The sequence below is a fragment of the Archocentrus centrarchus genome, chromosome 17, assembly GCF_007364275.1.
Source record: "Archocentrus centrarchus isolate MPI-CPG fArcCen1 chromosome 17, fArcCen1, whole genome shotgun sequence".
NCBI classification, from domain to species: domain Eukaryota; kingdom Metazoa; phylum Chordata; class Actinopteri; order Cichliformes; family Cichlidae; genus Archocentrus; species Archocentrus centrarchus.
This window is the reverse complement of record NC_044362.1, coordinates 31,317,588-31,337,697: the sequence shown is the minus strand read 5'-3', so window position 1 is coordinate 31,337,697 and position 20,110 is coordinate 31,317,588. Positions and strand designations below refer to the sequence as shown.

The 20,110-nt window shown below is 42.4% G+C and overlaps 1 protein-coding gene across 1 annotated transcript in view; it reads left to right on the top strand.

The window, feature by feature from the left end:
* LOC115795385 (disco-interacting protein 2 homolog C) overlaps positions 1-20,110 on the top strand; it is a 219,982-nt gene that overhangs the window by 121,365 nt on the left and 78,507 nt on the right. The window contains exons 3-5 of the mRNA XM_030751269.1: positions 3,990-4,100; positions 6,709-6,834; positions 14,293-14,637. Coding sequence (XP_030607129.1) covers positions 3,990-4,100; positions 6,709-6,834; positions 14,293-14,637 — 582 coding nt within the window. The remainder of the gene's footprint in view (positions 1-3,989; positions 4,101-6,708; positions 6,835-14,292; positions 14,638-20,110) is intronic.

Genomic DNA, 20,110 nt, shown 5'->3' with positions numbered 1-20,110 from the left:
CCAATAGGAGCTCTATAGATTCTCTATAGGCTCCTCTTCTTAATGTTGACCTATTATTTATTTGTGTTATTTATACATATACAGGTGTCCTTGTGATGCCAAAAAAAAAAAAAAAGTAAATTTTTTTCTATTTGATTAACAGCTGAAAGTGGTGCACACACACACACACACACACACACACACACACACACACACACACACACACACACACACACACACACACACACACACACACACACACACATCCAGGTAGTGCCAGCAGGCTAACGCTAGCTGACTGTAACTAATCACAAAGAGTAAAGGGTGAATGTAGTTCACTTTAAAGGTGGTGATTATGAAGGGTTTATTTGTTTAATCAAGTTGAAATGAAGTAAAAGTCTATAGTCTAGAACCAGTTTGTAGATTTAGTGTAGTGGGTTTAGAATAGAGTAGAATAGAATAGAAAAGAATAGAATGCCTTTGCCATTATTTGTGATTTTGTAATTTTGTAATATTGTGCTATAGTTATAGCTCTAATATCTCTGTATATTTGCAATTTGTATACTTGTATATTGTCTTATAGTTTTTATACTTATTTGTTTCTTTCTGTAAGCACGAAGTACCGCAGCAATTTCCTAATGCTGTGAACCTGTTCACCCATATGGCAATAAAAACCTTCTGATTCTGATTCTGATTCTGATTATACAGACTGTCCAATGAGATTGGAGGGCCACTCCTGTTCAGTGCCATGCTGTAGAAAGTCTAACTTTCTAAAATATAAAATAGAACTTCTAAAAATATCCAGAAAATAAACAATGTGTAGAAATATATACATTGTAAAAATAAAATAGTATACACCGTATTTTTCGGACTATACGTCGCTCCGGAGTATAGGTCGCACCAGCCAAAAAATGCATAATAAAGAAGAAAAAAACATATATAGGTCGCACTGGACTATAAGTCGCACTTTTTTTGGGGGGGGGGGTTGATAGAATCCGAGACCCAGAGCAGAAATTCCATCTTGAACGGCAATTTAAAATAATAATGGATTAAAGAACAGGACGAACACGGTTACGCCTATGTTATGCTAACGTAACACATTCAGCTACATGACGCACAACGAACACGTGTTCGGTATGTTAACGTAACATTAAGTTATTCAGATAACCATAGCATAAAGAACATACTAACAAGTTAACCAAACCATCAATCCATTGAATTCTTCATCCTCGGTGTCACTTCTAAACAATTCCGTACACTCCGTAGACGAAGCGCCGCTTCCTCTTCTGTGTCGCGTTAGTCAGACTCGTCGTCAGCTGCAGTTCCAATTATTCCAGCCTTTCTGAATCCCAACAGGACGGTTTGGTTGTCACTGAAGCCCATGTTTTCTTGATCCATCCAATGACTTCCAGGAAAGTTGGGTGGCGCATTCTCCCAGTTGCCGTTAAGCTGTGCTCTCCGTCCATCATCCACTGCGCCCACAGGTTACGCAAGACAGCCTTAAAGCTCCGGTTCACGGAGATGTCAAGTGGCTGGAGTATTTTGGTTCATGTGTTATAAATGTCACATATACGTCGCTCCGGAGTATAGGTCGCACCCCCAGCCAAACTATGAAAAAAAGTGCGACTTATACTCCGGAAAATACGGTACATATAATAATGAAGATGGTCAGTATTGCACTTGGTGAATGAATATTGGTTATTACACAATATAGGAGTGATAGATATTGTTCAGTATGAATAATATAATATTGCACAGAGATGTGGGTGTTCCACAGTCACAGTGTGTGAGTTCAGGGTGGTGATTGCTCTGGTGAAGAAACTGTTCCTGAGTCTGTTTGTTCTGGCTTTGATGCTCCTGTAGCTCCTGCCAGAGGGCAGCAGGTCAGAGGTCAAAGCCAGGGTGTGAGCTGTCCTTCATGATGATCCTGCTCTGCTGAGGCAGCGGGAGGTGTAGATGTCCATCAGGGAGGGGAGAGGGCAGCCAATGATTCTTTGTGCTGTCTTGACTACCCTCTGAAGCCTCCCCCTGTCTGCCTCAGTGCAGCTGCCGTACAATACTGTGATACAGTACGTCAGCAGGCTCTCAATGGATGAGCGGTAGAAGGTCAGCAGCAGGTTTGAGTCCAAGTTGTTCCTTCTGAGGACCCTCAGGAAGTGAAGTCGCTGCTGAGCCTTCTTGATAACAGCTGTGATGTTATCTGACCAAGAGAGATCAGCAGAGATGAGGACACCGAGAAACCTGAAGGTGTGGACCCTCTCCACATGCTCGCTGTTGATGCAGAGGGGGGCTGGGTCAGTCCTGTGCTTCCTGAAGTCAATGATGATCTCTTTGGTTTTCATGGTGTTCAGTGCAGGTTGTTCTCTGAACACCAGGCTGTCAGCTTCAAGACCTCCTCTCTGTAAGCTGCCTCATCTCCCCTTGAGATGAGTCCGACCACTGTGGTGTCGTCAGCAAATTTGACGATGAGGTTGTTATTGTGGGCCGGACTGCAGTCATGGGTGTAGAGGCAGTACAGGAGGGGGCTCAGCACACAGCCCTGTGGGGAGCCAGTGCTCAGTGTGCCGGTGGAGGAGAGATGGGGGCCAAGTCTCACAGTCTGGGGCCGGTTGGTTAAGAAGTCCTTTATTCAGGAACATTTACTGATCAAATAGTCCAGATTTTATGAGCTTTTCCATTATTTAATATCGTTACGGTTTTGATTAGAAGTCAAACTGTCAAAAAATAAACACTTTTTCCCAGCAGCTAAAAAGACAATAAAACAAAAAAAGGGCTGAGCAGTGTGTTGCCTACCAGGAGAGAGAGAGAAGAGCTCGCTGACAGAATCGGGAGAAAGGGGAATCCATCCTTCTAGACTCCCCAGAGGAAGCGGGAAGGCGAGGTATTTCCCAGATCTGTCGTGTATTCCTGTGCTGCCTAGTAGTCGTTAACGATTGGCTAATCAACTTTTAGCTTTTCGCCTGAGCAACAGCAGCACTCTGAGCCGCGCTGAGAGCTCTAATGAAGACAGACGAGGGCAGGAGTATGAAGCTGAGATGGATGGTCATAAATCAGAGGCTGTGGATCGGTTGTAGCTGTCAGTAACGGGGTGTTATTATCATCAGACGTATTGATTGCTGTGTAGGGAGGTTTTCTCCTCTGTGTGTGCGCGCGTGTGTGTGTGTGTGTGTGTGTGTGTGTGAGAACAGATTTAAGACTTCTCAGGTTTTCTCAGGTTTACTGCATTTGATTTTTTTAGTTTACAAAACTTTTCACAAGTTACAAAAGTTTCTTTTTTTAATTGTCATTTTTTAATTGTCATTTCTAATAAAGACACAAACAACACACACTCCCTCTCTGTCTGTTTAAGGAGACTAATGTCTGTACTGTGATGAAATAACCGGAGTTCTTTCTTAGGGAATTCGGTTTTCCTTGAAGGAAGTGTGATTTCCTGCTTTGTCTGTTGTGCATCTTCCTGATTTTTTGCTGCTGTGTCATGCTCTTACACAAACACCCATATTTTGCTTACTTTTTTGGGTTAAATTTGGCAACATTCAGTAAATCCCGAACTGTGCAAAAGTCTTGAGCTAACATAAGTTATTTATATTTTGCCAGGAAAATTGGAACTAGTTCCATTTGGGGGTTTTGTTTTTTTTTCTTTTTGTTTGTTTGTTTTTTACGGCAAAAACAGATTCTTGGGTTATGACTCTTTTTACATATTCCAGTCATTCATGAGTATTTGTGATGGACAGTGGAGGAAATGATGTGTCTTGTCTTGTTTTGTTTGTCACTCAAAAAAGTTATGAATCACCCTGATAGACTTTTTCACAACTGACGTTTTAGAGCATAACAAGCAGAGGTGTAATTAGGTTTATTACCATGCTTCCATTCATTAATAGTTGCTTCTCATTAATCCTTGTCAGTCAGCGAGCATGCAAAACACCAGGTGTCTCTCGATCGCGTACCAAAACGTAATGTGACCCTCGTTAATGCGATCAGATGCAGTTTTAATCAGCATCTCTCTGCCTCAGGAATGGATCCGTCCATGGGCCAGGAGAGGAGAGCGCCTGTCACCCCGTCGTCGTCCTCCCGCTACCACCGCCGGCGGTCTTCTGGCTCCAGAGACGAACGTTACAGATCAGGTAAGAGGCAGGTTTGTCCTGTCTCACAGCCCACCTGTGAGGACGTCTGTTTGTATCATTATCTGTCGGATATCTCTCATTTAATTCCCATGTTTCACTCACACAGATCAGTTTAATGGTACAAAAAATACATTAAAACAGAAGAATAAATGGAGTGACTTTTGTTAATGAATGTGTTTTTAGCCTCTTTTATTGCCTTACTGTTGTGGTGGTTTTGTGTGATGAACTGAGAGAGATGACAGGATAGAATTAAACTGAAAATTTGACTTCCTAATTTCTCCCAATAAAGCCAGACGGATTAAAATAGTTCATATTATTCTTTCATGTAAATAATTGCACTTGCATTTCAGATCAGACCTCTTTTTATTTTTTTAAACTGATTATTGCTCCGTGGTTTTTGGGTCGATTTTGGCCTCTGAAGGTCCACGAATACCGCGATAAATTTCTGCCAGCTCTGAGGAGCTGCAGCAAATCCAGTGTTTGGTTTGCATCTGTGGAAAAAGCTTCTGACAAATCTGCCACCGATACTGCAACATGCACGATTCAGTTTTGTTCCATCTGGTGTTTACTATAGATTAATAGAGGATTAACGAAGGATTTTAATGTTTTCTGTGGCATCTTATTCAAAAGTAATTTGTAGGAATCTGTTCTAGTGACATTAAGGGTTAGTAATACAGATACACAGGAAGAAGCAAGGCAGTATTATAAGGTTTGAATTCCTGGACAGATGGTAAAACCTGGTACACATTATGATCATGTTCCTACAAGCTGTTGGAGGATCTGAAGTTATTCGAGTTTGATGTGACGGATAATAAATCCTACAAAAACCTTTCAACCAGTGAACCGAAGAATAAAAGCCATGTGAGCACCTTTAAATGCCACACGCTCACTTTCACACTGTGCAGTCACATTCAGTCAACCAGCAGACAATAAATGTGCACTTGAGAGTTAAATGACCTCTGTTCCCCTGCACACGCACGCCCACAAGCCAAACAAACGGACATCTGTGAGGCTCCATTCTTTCTGACTAATGTCTTACTTTTGTCATTATCGGGCCAACAGCCCGTTTTCTCTGTGTCACCGTTCGCTGTGTTTGCCTTTTCTGGTAATGAACACCATTCAAACAAACCCATCTGTGGCTGAATATGCGGCGCTTTGTCTTACTCTTAAAAATGCTGATTTACAAAACGTCTTCGCCGACACTCCCTGATCCACTCTGAAACCACAGGGCCTCACGGGAGCTGCTGCCAGGCTGGGAATGTCTGTGCACGTAAAGTGAATGTGAATAAATGGGAACATGGTGCTCATTGTAACCAGAACGCTGCAGCACAAATACAGAGAAATGCAGAGGATTGTCCTCTTGTTGCTGTCTTCTCCATCACTAATGCTGCTGCTGCTGCTGCTGCTGCACGGATCAGAAATAATCTCTTTGTTATTTAACACTCTGCCTGTTTGCACTGGACATCAGAGCTGTTATTTGCTTCCTGAAAAGTCAAATAATCCTTGTTTATTTTGTGCACCTTGCATGATTAGGTGGTAGGAAAAAAAAAATCACACCTTTACTTAACACTGCAGGTCTATAATTCAAAGTCCTGCCATAGAAGTACGGGAGTAGTGTTAGCTAAATCTACTTTATACAATCAGCAGAAAAAATAAACTTTGTGGCTTCCAGACGTTATAAACTGTTAACATTTCTACAAAAACGTCCTTTCAGCACACGGTTACTGAATCAGTGCCACAGACACACTTTCAGGAGTTAATCCCAACATGGGTGCTGGGATTCTCTGAAGGATTACTAAATTAATCTGTGGCAGTATAAAATAATTAATGGGGTTATAAAGAGCTTATAAAGAAGAACTTAAAAAGAAGTTCTGGTTCCTTGAGAGTAAATATGTATTTTACAAAACCTTTGTAAATCCTTACAAGCTTTGTGTCAGGATGCCAAAATAATCAATGTTAGGATCCACTGTCTCAGTCTTTAAATATACATATGTTTTTGTGTAAGATATTTTTTTAATATAATTTCATTTTCAAAACTTGGACAGAAAATGGAGAGAGAACTTTCAGATTTTTTTTCCTGTAAAAAAACCCCCTGCAGAATAATATAAAACTGCCTGAGATTTGTTTTTAGTCATGTTGTAAATGAATTTGGTCTTGAGCACTTTGATGAAAATAAGTTTGCGTCTGCAGTAATCTATATTTGCTTGTATGTATGAACCTCGCTTCCAAGTGCATGTATAAAAGATCTAAAGGCAGAGAGACAACAGATACGACACTGATTAGGCCAGAAATAGCTGGAGGCGTTAAGGTGAATGTGGGTTGCAAAGCAGCTTGCAGAGCAAGCAGCAGTTGTATGCAGGCTGATACACAGTGAATGAGGATGATGCTTCCTTACGAATTCACAAAAGGAAAAGCTAATGGGAATTTACTATTCTCTGTTTAGCATCTTGTTTACATTATAGAGAAGCAATAAACACCAGTAGAATCAAATGCTGTCATATTTGATAATGAAATCATACTGGGAGTCTCTGCAAAGTTATTTTAATACTGTGCAGACAAAAAGTGAAGGAAAAGTAACTGACAGACGCTCCTGCATGTGTGTCTCCAGATGTGCACACAGAGGCGGTGCAGGCAGCCCTGGCAAAGCACAAAGAAAGAAAGATGGCGGTGCCGATGCCTTCGAAGCGGCGGTCGCTTGTTGTCCAGACCTCCATGGACGCCTACACACCTCCAGGTAGGGGACTCGCTAAACTCTAACATTCTGTAGCAAATCAGCCAAAATTATAACTAATCATTTATTTTCATTTCCCGATCCTTACTGTGTACATCATGCTGTGAATGAACTGTTACAAAACCAGGAGTTCAGCCAGTCTTTGAGTATTATACCAATGACAAGCATTAATGGATACTCTAAACAGCTTCAGTAGTGAGGCCCACATCTTAGCAGAAAGAAATCTTTGGATTTGGGTGCTATTGAGAGAGAAAAATACATATTCATGAACCGGACTAATAGCGAAGTAGAAAATGAACAGTTTTTTTGGTTGTTATTACTCTTTAAGCTCAGTCATTCATTAAGTTTGGAGGCGTTGTGTTTAAAAAGCGGGAAAGCTCAGATTCTGACATGTTGGTGGCACCACAGGAGGTGTTATTGAGGATTCTTAAAGACAGTGAGATTCATCTTCAGTGAATGTTGGCACAAAATTCATCCAATAATCAGGAATATTTTTCACCAAGAGACAAAATGTAAAAAAATAAATATATATATAATCAAGTCTCTCAAACTTCTGGGATATTGATCTGGTCAGGTAAGTATCAGAGGGGGTTGTTAATCATTTTCAGCTGTTTTGGTGTTAATGAATTTATCAACTTTATCTGTTATGCTGGTGGGTCAGGGATGGTCTGGGGAGGCACATCCATGGAGGGAACACACAGACCTCTACAGGCTAGGCAACGGCACCCTGACTGCCATCAGGTATCAGGATGAAACCCTTGGACCTGCTGTCAGAACCTATGCTGGTGCAGTGGGTTCTGGGTCATCTGACACCACCAGTTTCACCTCAGACAGTGATGCCCTGGTCCAAGTCTCGCAGGACACCACGTGTCATCTCATTAGGAGCATGCTCTGACGTTGTGAGGCATACACAGAAGCACACAGAACCCATACAAACTACTGAGTACCAGGCTGCAATTAAATTTTGGCAAAATGGGCTAACCTGTGACATCATCATGCGCCCATCGAAAGATGGGACATATTATGGGATGCACCCATTGTGGGCGAGTGGGCGGGCAGCATCTACTGAAGTGTCCGCACAATAACTCAGTGACTTATGACCAAAACAAGGTTGGAATTGTATATGGGGGTCACTGGGGTCAAGGTCAAAGGTCAAGTTTATATTGTTAAAGCATTGTTTCTTAAGTTTTTTCATATCCACTTCATATATAAGAAATGGTTTGAAGGATTTTGATGAAACCTTGCATGAATATTCTCCACGTCAAGACATTATGCAGAGATCAACTCCTAGAGGTCAAGGTCACATTATTAAATCTTTATTTTCATGTGACAACAAATGGGGTTAATGCAGTGCGACGGGCGTATTTTACCTTTTGTATATTTATAATTCAGCCCTCTGCAGGTTGGTAATTTTAATATCCATCAAATGATGTGGCGTCCTTTTGTTCCTATATAGACAGATCTGCAGCATGATTTTTTTCCCATTGGGATCAAAATGTTCCTTATTTGAGCAGTGTACATGTGTGGTGCCTCTAGATTTCATGTTATTATGCGTCTCTCTGGGTAAAAAGTTATTTGGTACAGTTTTAACATGTGAAAGTAAAGGTTTCTCCTTTATGCCTGAAATAGAAAAGCTCTGGAAAAGTCACGTTATAGCCCACAATCTGTCACATCTGCCAGCTCAGGGATTCAAGCTGTCAGTCATATCGCTCAGTCGTTCACTGACTCTGGCAGGCAGCTGGCGACGTCCCTGCTCATTTACAAATGTTTTTAGGAGGATTTCCATTTATGTTAATGTGTGATGATTTTTGAGTTACAATTATTTATCCATAACAGGAAATAAAAGATCAGTTTGCATTAATATTAAATAGAAAAAAGCTGCTGGAGCAGGAGAATAGCTGCAGCATTGATCTCCTCCATGTGTTAGGGACACTGGTAATGACTGAATAGGACGAGGCATCATTGACTGGAGACTCAGCCTCTTCTATAAAACCTGGAGATGGATGGGAGCTCTGCTCTGTGGGCCAACAGCAGAGCCAGAAAGGTGAACTGCTCATTAGAAAGCTTTCTGTAAGTTCCCTCATCAGTTTGGTCCTCTGGAAGTTAATGACAGGAACTCAGCGATGCGGGGGACAAACATCATTCACTCTGGATGACAATGAAATACCAACATGTATTTTATGTCCTCTTCTAATAGGTTTGGACTATCAGTTAGTTTTCCAGAACAACAATCTCTTGATTTATTACTAGTGTAGCTTTTACAGTTGAATTGTTCTGTTTAATCTGTGAATTCATAATGAACAGATTTATGAAGCCTTGGCTGTGAGTGAGGTGAGAATGAAGTGTTTTATAAGCTGCCTGCTGTTAGGCTCGCAGACACAGAGGCATTTGTGTGGATCATAACTGAAAGTTTCTGTTTTTTAAACATGTCTGTGGTGTTTTTATGTTTTTGGTCAGTAACCTCATCAGGACTACACAAGCACAGCAGGTTTAAAGACATGTAGTACACACAGTATCATTTCTTTACTGTAAAATCCCTCCAAGTCTGGATTTAGGGAATACAAATGAAAAATATTGTAATATGTATTATACATTACAATATGTCATTATAAGGCTGGAGAAAGCCTTTGTATTAGCTGTAAAACATGCTGCCACAGTGCTGAAAACAAAGCAAACAAACAGTACTGTGTGTTATTAGTATGACAGAGCTGTTAATCACACATTGATCAGCTTTCAGTCACAGTTACCAGTTTAACCCAAAGTATCGAGCAAAGCCAAAACACCTCATAATTTATTCACCTCTCCTAAAGCTAATGTCAGATCATGCTCCTCAGTAAAGTTTGGGCTTTTTTGTTGAGCACAATAACATAAGCACATATTTCATTAGTGCCAAACAGTCGTGGACTAACAAAGGCCAGAGGCTGCAGGAACAGGACCCGCTCCAGACTTTAAATCGCTGCCATACATTAAGGATGGCAGTATTGTATTTTCTGTCATTTAATGATAATACATTGTTTGGGGATCCATCATGAAATATTGCCATATGAATTACTTGTTCCTCCTTTATAGAATTGAACATGCCTGTTTTGAAGATTAGCTCGATTAAACAGCAGAAGATGCTTTTTCCTGTTTTCTCTGTTTGGCCCTCAGGCTTTTATGTTCTGAGTGAGCATTTATGCAAGCGGCAGCAACTCCATAAATCCCCCTCACTGCCTCTTCAAGTATATGTGATTGCACTTTTTAGTTAGTGGAGTGTTGATGGAGTACGAAATCCCCCGACTATTTCCTGGAATACGACGGGCACAGATCATCATGCATTTCTCCAGTGAGCGTTGGGAATCCTCTGTATGAATGCAGGATGATATAACTTATTTTGAAATTCACGCAGTTGCTGTCGTCCCCGTGGCATGCAAAGCAGGATCTGTCCTGGGTGGTGGCGGTGGCAGTCGTCCATGTCTTTGCTCCACTGGTGTTGTTTAATGAGAGTGTTAATGAGGCCATTACCTCTATGGCTGCAGGGTCGAGCTTCGCTGAGTAACTAGGTGTGATTTAGAATAACGGCACTAAACAGGAGCATCGTATCCATCAGTTAAAGCAGAACGCACAAACGCTGCTTCTTCACTTCATTTCCTTCAGATTGACTGATGAAGCGTCACTTTTTTGTTTGAGTTTTGATGGACACCTGGATGATGTCACAGACATCAGGTTTAAATGTCTTCCTTTTCTTATTCTTGCACCTGCGGCTGCCCTCCCTCACGCTTTCCTCGTTCTTCTTCACCCAACACACTTTTCCGTTTCTTCCCTGCGTCCTCCCGCTCACCCTTCAGCTCCCCTTTACAGTCCTGCTCTGTCTTAATCAAAATTAGAAGCAGATGGACGTCCTGTGATGTACAGCAATGATTGTAAAAATTAGTCACACAAGTCGCTGTTTTATTTGGTTAATATTGAGAAATAACTTATTGAGACATTTTTTTTAACCGTATTTTATCAACTCTGAATCCACTGTTGGATCCACAGCATTATCCACAACACTGAAGCCACTGACGGGTGAAATCAATAACATTGATTATGTTGTTACAGAGGCACCTGTTACGGGTTGGGCAGGATAACAGTTCATGCAGTTTTATTGGAAGCTGGGAAACGGGCAGGCTAAATGGGTGGGTCAGAGCATCTTCTTAATGGCATTAGTTGTTGGGTCTGTGTTGAATGCAGGGGTTAGTACTTGATCTGCATGGGTGATGGAGGGGATGGAGGTGATGGAGGCTGGGCTCGTGGAGTCACTGAAGCACAAACTGCTAGTTATGATACAAAGATGTCAGAACAGCCAGACTGACTGCTGCCAACCGCTGAAAGCACCTACAGTGAGTCTCACTGTTGGACCAGGATCAGGTGGGTGGGTGTAATGTTGTGCCTGAATATTAATAAACTTAAATCTGATGCCAGTCCATACAAACCAGCACATTTACTAAGAAAACCTGTAAAAGTAATAATAAAAAATAATAATTAAACACATTTAAAGGATCCATCTGGCATTATTCTATATTCACTCAGTACTTTCTGGCCCTCCCTGCCTCTGGCACCCATATGATTATCTTTGGCAATCTCACTGCTCCCTGCTGAATACACACATTTTTCAACATTTACACAATATTTTTTTTTTTTTTCCTTGGCAAAAAAAAAAAATACTCAGTGATTTCCTCAAACAGCTGGGGACTATTTGTAGTGATGGATTAATACACATTTACTGCCTGAGTGATTATTTGGGGCAGCAGGACGATATATGGGGACCTGAGCTGAAATAAATTATGTGGTCTTAAAGGAACACGTCAGTGAGTGCAGCAGTGCCACTGACTGATGTGTTTTTAGTAGTTTTAGGACAAACAGGGGACCTCTGTGCCTCAGCCTGGCATCCCTGTAGCCCCCGATGTAGGATCTGTCCCGGGAGGGAGGGGGTGGCGGCAGTGTTTATTTCACAGTGTTTTTGGACCAACAGTGGAGCTCAGTGTTTGGCTACAAACTACCTGTATTTCTCGACAACAATAAAGTTATTGAATGGTATCGAAATATTCTAGCTAGCCTTGAATGATCGCAGTTACACTGAATGAAACAGATTCTCACACCAAACATCATTTTTAATAACAAAAAACAGAGCACTGTCAGCTTTATTTTGAACAAATTCAACATGACAGTCAAACCTTTATTAACAGTCATATACTACATGATACAAATGATAATTCAAGAACATTCATAATCATGTTATTTTGTGTACTAAGCACACAGATGCACGGTTTCTAAGTATTTTTGCTGTTCTGCACAAATTAAGATGAACAAGCTGCACACATGAGACACACTTTAGAAAGTCCAGGTCTTGAGGAGCCGTGAAAGCAGCCGCACACATACAGGCGCTTGTGCGCGCACAGCCGCACATATTTCTGTCTGCCAGCGAAGTTCATCTGAGGACAGCTGAGTCGCGTGTTGCCGAGCAGCACGTCGTATCGTGCAGAGACGAACAGCGAGGGAGGCCTCTGATGTCCCCTTTTTTCACGGCTGCGTCATGAAATCTGTTTCTGAAGAGCTGCTTTGTGTCGCTTTCTCATTTCTCTTCCTGCGTGTTCATGTGTATTTATTTCATCAGTCACACTTTCAACAACATGTTTTGTCGCCACAGCTCGTTATGAGCAGGATAACGAGATGCACGTTTTCTAATTAAGCGTGTTGGCACGAGCGCCGTGGGAGTTAACATGTCCAGACCACGTCCAGTCCCACGGTGCTTTGAAGTGCTGTCAGCCTAAATCAATGACAAACAAGTACCTCAGCTTTTATTGTTAACCTTTGATCTTTGATTTAAAAAAAAAAGCTTTTAATTGAACCTTGTTTTAAATTGTAAAAGAAAAAACAAAAAAGAAGGAATCCACACTTTTGGTATCAATGCTCATTTCCAGCCACATATTTTTATTCGTGAACTCTGAATCCTTTACTTTACATTGGGCCTTGGTCCACATGCTGTTTAAGTCCTCTTCACCTTTAAGCCAACGTCCTGATTGGCTGCTCCTACCTCTGTGTGCCTGAGATGACCAAAGGGAAGATATCGCTGTTCTTAATCATGCATATCATACGGTTTACATGGACATGCTTTCATGTTAAGGGTCTTGAGGACACAGGAGACTTGAGTGTCTTAAACAGAAACATTTACTGTGGTATGATCAATGTCAAGGAGAATGAAAGTGACCACGTGAGTTCCAGTGGTACACATGTGGCCACATCTGTAACTCCTTTACCTTCAGTGTAAAGGAGGAGCAGGAAAACGGCTCCACTTTAAGTACCGTTAGAGGCCAAAGGGACACAATTCTTCCAAATCTGCAGGTCCCCTAAGCTGGTGCAGTTTAGCACCTTTCATCTCATTGTTTTGGTTCACCCTCACTGCTCCATATCTCCAGCAGCAGACGACTGTTGTCAGCCAGAAAACCCACTGAACACCACCTGCTCTGCACCAAACAGCAGACAGCGAGAGACATGCCGCCGGACCAGGAAGCTTTTCACAGGCCAGCCCGAGCTCAAAGGAGAGTCAGTGTTGGACTCTCATTAATGGATTACTGCTCATGGATGCTATTGTTGCTCTGTGTGGGCTCTAAATTGGCAGGTTTTTTGCTATCACGTTGACCATCAGCTGATGTTGTTTTTGTGCTGCTTCCAAGTGTTCAACAAAACAAAAACCGAAGCATGAACTGCACAAATGTAGAACCAAACAGTTAATGATGCCGCAGCAAAGGCTCGGAGTTAAACTTGATGCAGGTTTACGAGCAGCTTCAGCTACATTTGCATCACCTATAGTGCAGATTTCTGGATTGCAGTGCAGAGTCACAGCCCCACGAGCGCCTGCTTTCTTTTCAAATGTGTGTAATGAAGTTGGTCACACTGGACTATGGAACACCAGTTTAGCCCTTCATCGGGTAAGAAACCATTTACAGTAACTAGATTTGCAAAAATGTCCTGTAATATCCTCCAACAACACTCTGTAGTTTCCATTATTTTTTTGAATGCTGGACTTTCGTGTGTGTGTGTGTGTGTGTGTGTGTGTGTGTGTGTGCGTGTGAGAGAGAGAGAGATAGAGAACTGGGTCAGCTTCTGTTGTTCATATCACTACTACTAGGCTCATGATGCCGTGGGCCTTATGGAAATGCCATGCAAAACTTGTACACACAGACACACACACTCACCACATTTTAGCTTTCGCAATAAATACATAAACCAGTTCCTCTGCAGTGACTTTAAACAGATGGGGGCTCAATCCTTTCAGTACAGTACCGTGGGACTTACAGAGACACCTGTATTTGTGCCTGAACAGGATTGGAAAGCTCACTTTTTGTTTTCTTCCACAGTTTGAATACACCACCAACCCTGATCTCCACCCTCAGTTATTCCCCTTCTGTCATCACTGATCTTACCTTTTCTCTTCCTCAGACACCTCCTCGGGCTCGGAGGGCGAAGGTCAGGGGGATGGAGATGAAGAAGAAGGAGGAGAAGGTGAAGAAGAAGATGGAGGAGGTGGCGGAGGAACCTCCTCCAGCCAGGAGGGGAGTATAAGCATGGAGCACTGGATCAGCCGGGCCATCCACGGCACCTCCTCCACCACCACCACCACCTCGTCTACAGCCTCCTCCTCGTCTTCGTCCACGCGCAGCGGCGGGAGCGGGGCAGCGGGCGGCAGGCTGGCTGACGTGCTGGCCCAGCATGTTCACATCTCCTCTGCACACCACCACCACCGCCACCACCATCACCACCACCACCACCACCACCACAGTAAAGGTAGGGAAACTGGAACAGTGCATGACATAATAGTCTGAATGTGACCGATGTGGCTGACACGATATGACCCCGAGGACAGAACTGGCCCCTGGACCGTCTCAGTCGGGCCCACTGCGCCCGAAAGGGAAAACAAAACAGTCATTAATGGTTAGCGCTGTTAGCACAGTTAGCGCTGTGTCATCAGTCTCAAGGCGACTGATTTAAATGTACTGCTGTTTAAGTGAGAGAGTGGATATTTTTAACACATGAATTCAGGCCTTCTGGGCTGAATAACTACACATTCTGTCACATCTATCAAATTAAGAGAGGTTATCATCTTTCAGAGCTGTGCTTTATGTTTCCATTCAGTCGCACACTGTGTGGCCCTTTGCATATTTATTCTAGAGACTGTCTGGAAAAACATTGTGCCCAACCCATCCCTACAACTACAGTTAGTCATGATGCCTTTGCTAAACTACAAACTCCTTTAGCAAAAGCAGGAGACCCACATCCAGGCCCCGCGAGCTGATCCAGACACCAGATACAAATTCTTTATGAAAAATACTAAGCTCCTATTACAAGAATCTGACATGCTTAGCAAATCTAGACGTTCCTTAACCAAATCTGACACTGACCACACACCTGTTTTAGTCCAGCAAATACAAAAACTTTAAGAAAACATGTATTCATATAGCAGTTACCTAATGTCCAAGAATTCCTGACAGCCTGGACACTTTCAGCCAAACGTAGGCACTCTGAACAAACTCCAAACAAATTATAAAAAGGTTTTTTAGACACATTCAGCAAAGACTGGACGAAAACTTATGAAACCCTCATTTTTACAGAAGTCCCACTTTCTTTGATTGTTGAAAACCTCGGAAAAATGCAAACAGATCCAAACATTTGTAGCAAAATCCCAAAACCCTTACCTAAGGCCGGATGCCTCGGCCACACTCTGACACCAGATCCCGCTGCTTTAAGCAAAATACAATCAACTGAAAACACATTCAGTGTTGAACTAAAGCTCCCATCAGTGCAGCGTTTCCTACATATGTCCCCTTGTTTTGGCTTCTTAAGAACGGAATAATTTACAGCCTAAATAAAGTATTCTCTATTTTGTGGCAGAACTCGAATCCCCCTCGGACCTCATGAAGGTCCCAGAGTCCCCGACTGAGGAAGAACAAAGCTAAAAGACTGCAGCTGAACTTAAAGGCTTCTCTGGATTTGTGTGTAAAAACAGCAACTGTGTCCTTTAGTATATTCTCACTTGTAGATAAGCTGAGTTGGCAGTTAATAAAAAATGCAGGTGTCGGTCTACAGAGAGAATCTGGACGGGCTTGCGGTGCCATCTTTGAGGTTTACAGTAAGTTGTTGGGTGGTAGCGTTTCGCTGATGGTCCTTTTCCTTGTATCGAGTTTGTAGGAGGAATTTTACTGACTCTGCTGACTGTGTGTGTTTGTGGCACCATTCTCTTGTCAGCCAGTTTTCTCGTGTTGTTGTGTTTCTTAAACCTGCTGCAGTTCCTGTGCTTCATTTATGCTGCTGCTCTTTTTTTCAGTTTTCTTGCTTTTATTGAAAAATATTTTTGATTCTCGTGACCTTGTGTCCTCAAACTCGACATCTTCTTTATAGATTTAAGAAAATCTGTCTTGGCAGTAAAACCTTGGACAGTGTCTCAGTTTATTTCTTTTTCATGCTTTTGACACCTTATTTAGCTTTTCAAGAGAGCATTATATTTCTGATCCTCACGTTTAAATGCTTTGTTTGACCTTTGACTGGAACTGTGAGCCATAACATCCTTGAAATATCTCACTTTGCATTTAAGGATATAGAATATGAAGTTTAGCAAACCTTTTGCATAATGAGGATGAAAATGTGCTATAAACTTTGGCACTGTGTTTAATCAGAATGAGAAGCAAGTAAAACCATTCAGCATTCATTGTGACCTGTCATGCTTGTTATGATTGTGCGACCATGTTTTTAGTGGACGTTTCTGTTCTCCCTCCTCTGCAGTCTGGAGGATTTTCAAACCAAACATTTAAACATACCTGCCAAAGGACTGAATGTGATTTCTCAGCACACCATTTCCCTACAAAACTCTCAGGGCGGGAGATTCTGCCAACGCTGCAGCAGGGTGGAAGTCATTTTCCAGCAACTTCAATCCGTGTTCAAAATATAGTACAAACATGAAAGTGAAAAACTGGCTCGCTCGCCTTTCCCCGCCGACTGCCGAGGACCGAACGCTCTGGCCGAGGCAGGTTTGTTTTCGTGCCGGCGCGGCCGGCGTCCAGCTTTGAAGATAATGCACAGGCGGACACAGAGTCCCCCCCGCCAGCTCCCCCCCAGCCGGCATCCAGCTCCTCCACTGCTCTGATGGGACAGCAGAAGTCCTCCACACTCTGCTGGTTTGCTGCTCTGTCTGTCACGTTTCCCTGCATTTTCAAATCAGGAGTCACAAAGATGCTTCTAAGAGAGCAGCTGCTGCAGCCTGTGGGCCTTCACACAAAAGCGCTTAATGTGGTTTCATAAAAGCCGGCAGGAGAAACGTCACGGTGAAGCGAACTGTGTGGAAAACGTTCAAAGCAGTTTTCTGCCTTTGGCTTTGGTGGTGATTTGGTGAATGACCAAGTTTAACAAACTGTAGCATTTCTCTACTATGATATCACATTTATGAGACTTTACATTATGAGTTTTTTCTTAATTAGCAGATATAAATTATAATAAGAAACAAACAGAAAGTCGCGGAGCTTCATCGTTGACCTTTGGGGAGCAGGTATTCCACTTCACAGCTTTCAGTGTTTTAAAGTCTATTTCATAGTTTTATGAGTGAATTAAACTGAAAAGCAGCCTTTAAAAAGTTTACTAAATTATGATTTTTCTCATAACTGAGCAGCCCTGCTTAGTTCACCTCCTTCCCTTTATATTTTCTGCTTATCTGTCTAATAACTTCTTGCTTTTCCAGGTCTTCTTTAAACTGCAGTCACACTTTTAGCCGTAGTTTGTTTCTGCATTTTCCCATCATTCCTTCTTTCATGTGTACATTTGTGTGTGTGTGTGTGTGTGTGTGTGTGTGTGTGTGTGTGTGTGTGTGTGTGTGTGTGTGTGCGCGCGCGCTGATAGCATGCAGATTTGTCTTTGCCTATCAGAGTTTGTCTGAGGTGTGCTGGCTTGCCTGCCCCTTGCTGGACTTGTGTGCCTTGCTTTTGCCGTTCGGGTGTCGCCCCTTGCCTCATGTTAAAGTCTATGAATTTGGGTCCTCTTCCTTCTGCCATCACAGTGATAATGGCCTGAGCCAGCGGGAATAAAGATGAGTATGTCACCCAGGCGATGGCCATTGTGGTTTGGTCTTTGTCTCAGTCCCTGAGGGTTTTTTACACCTGCCCATTTTTCCCACAGCAAAGACTTTGACTGCACAAATTCATAATTGACTCCCTGTCCAATGTCCTCGCTGCTTCATCTGTGCATCATCAGGAAGTTACAGCTGCAGGCTGCTGCACTCACACTCTTTCTGTGGATTGGAAACAGAAAATATGGGACTCGCAGCTAAGTGATGATGAATGACTACAGGTTTTCTTGTATTTATAAACCCTGGTTATATAAATATTCATTGCTGGAATGAAGCATTGGCATCTTTGTGCATAATGCAATTAGTGAAAGGCACAAACCAGATTTCCAGAAGTGTTGCAGAATGCAGCCTGAAAAAAAAAAAATGCACGTTTCCACCCACAACCATGCTTTATTATAAACAGCTGGTGGTGATAATTCTCCTGAGATCATTTAAAGGATTAAAAAATAGTCAGAGCTATATATATATATATATATATATAAATGGAGGTAACTGCATTTACTAGTCAGCCATGCCTCTTTTAAGTAATGAGTCTGAGAGCATTTGGTCACATGATGCAGATGCAAATGTCTTCATCGTTTTTCAATCAGGTGCTGATTTCTGATCGATGGCTTTGACCTCCTCCCAGTCTGTGCCGTGCCTGGTACACATGTTCCTGGTGCTGATGTCCAGCGTGCTGGGCAGCGTCTTTGGTTTCTTCGCTAACCCCGAGACTTATGACTTTCCATTACATCACATCGTGTTGTTGTAATTTTTCCAGCTGGTGTAAAGTTTCATTGAGCCTGTTCTTTTGTGAAGTTACTGAGTTCATGTTTATCAGAGAGGAAATCCTGAGTGCTGCGCACACGTGTGGGTTGAAGCTCTGGTTCTCATTTCCTCCCTCAAGGCCAAAGCAGCCTAAATCTGTGTGTGTGTGTGTGTGTGTGTGTGTGTGTGTGTGTATAAACTCTTAAGAGAGTTTATTTCAGCTCTTATCAGAACAGCTCTGTTTGCCTCGTATCATCTCCCTTTTCATCCACACACGTTTTCCTCCAGCCTGCAGATCTTTTTTTATTACAGGATCATCACAGACGATCTGGTTGTTGTTGTTGACTCCGGGCTGAGTTCAGGTCCTGAACAGCACCTGCGTCTGTGCTTGTGTTTGTCGCTGCTGTTGCTGTGTGATAACTGAGAACCCTTTAGCTCCTCCAGGTCCTGCCAGTGTCTGTCTTATGGATGTTAAAATGATGAATGCAGCAGCATTCCCACAACTTTGTTGTCCAGTCGGGGAATCGCAGCAAAGCTGATCTGATTAGAGCAGTTAGATATTACAGTACAGACAAAACAGCAGTTCCTGCGTATGGAAATAAGAGGAGCTAAATTAAGAGTATAATGGCGCCCAAACAGCTGACAGTATTATGCAATGAAGTTTGTATTCTATAGATTATAGTGTCATTTTTATAGTAAGAAACTGCTGTTGTGGATTACAGGCGACCTGTAAAATGAGGTAAATGGTGTCAAATCCAGCTGAAATTATTTTACAGTAATTTAACAGGAATCTTGTTCATGTATTCACTGCTTTAATGGCCTTTGCATAATTAACTGGCTTTTTTGATCAATGTATTTTTATTTATGATGTAACGAAAGAACACAAACAAAATGACACACACACACACACACACACACACACACACACACACACACACACACACACACACACACAGGAGAGAAGGAAGTGAATAGGGGAGAGCAGTTTATTCGTCTCAGATCTTTTGCTTCCACATGTGACTCAAAAGGTCGCCTGGCCTCTCTGTCTCAAGCAAGCAGCCATGTTTACCGCTCTCCAACTGCTCCAGACAACTATTAACCTCCATCCACATCCACATTGGGCTCAATGCATCTTGCACTACGTTTGTGCACAGCAGCATTTGTGACCAAGGGGACTCCCCCTCTCTCTGTTAGCCCTGCAACAAACGGGCGACCTGTCCCGGGTGCACCCAGGGTGCTCCACATAGATAAGTGGAAGAAAATGGATGAATTATACTCTAAATTTCTTTTATTTCTTTAGTGAGGAAGAAAAACTTTTTCAGTTGTAAACAGTTTACAACGTCCTTAATCCACTGTCCATGTGATGGAGGTAATGAGCCCCTCCATTTGTGTAGGATGTGC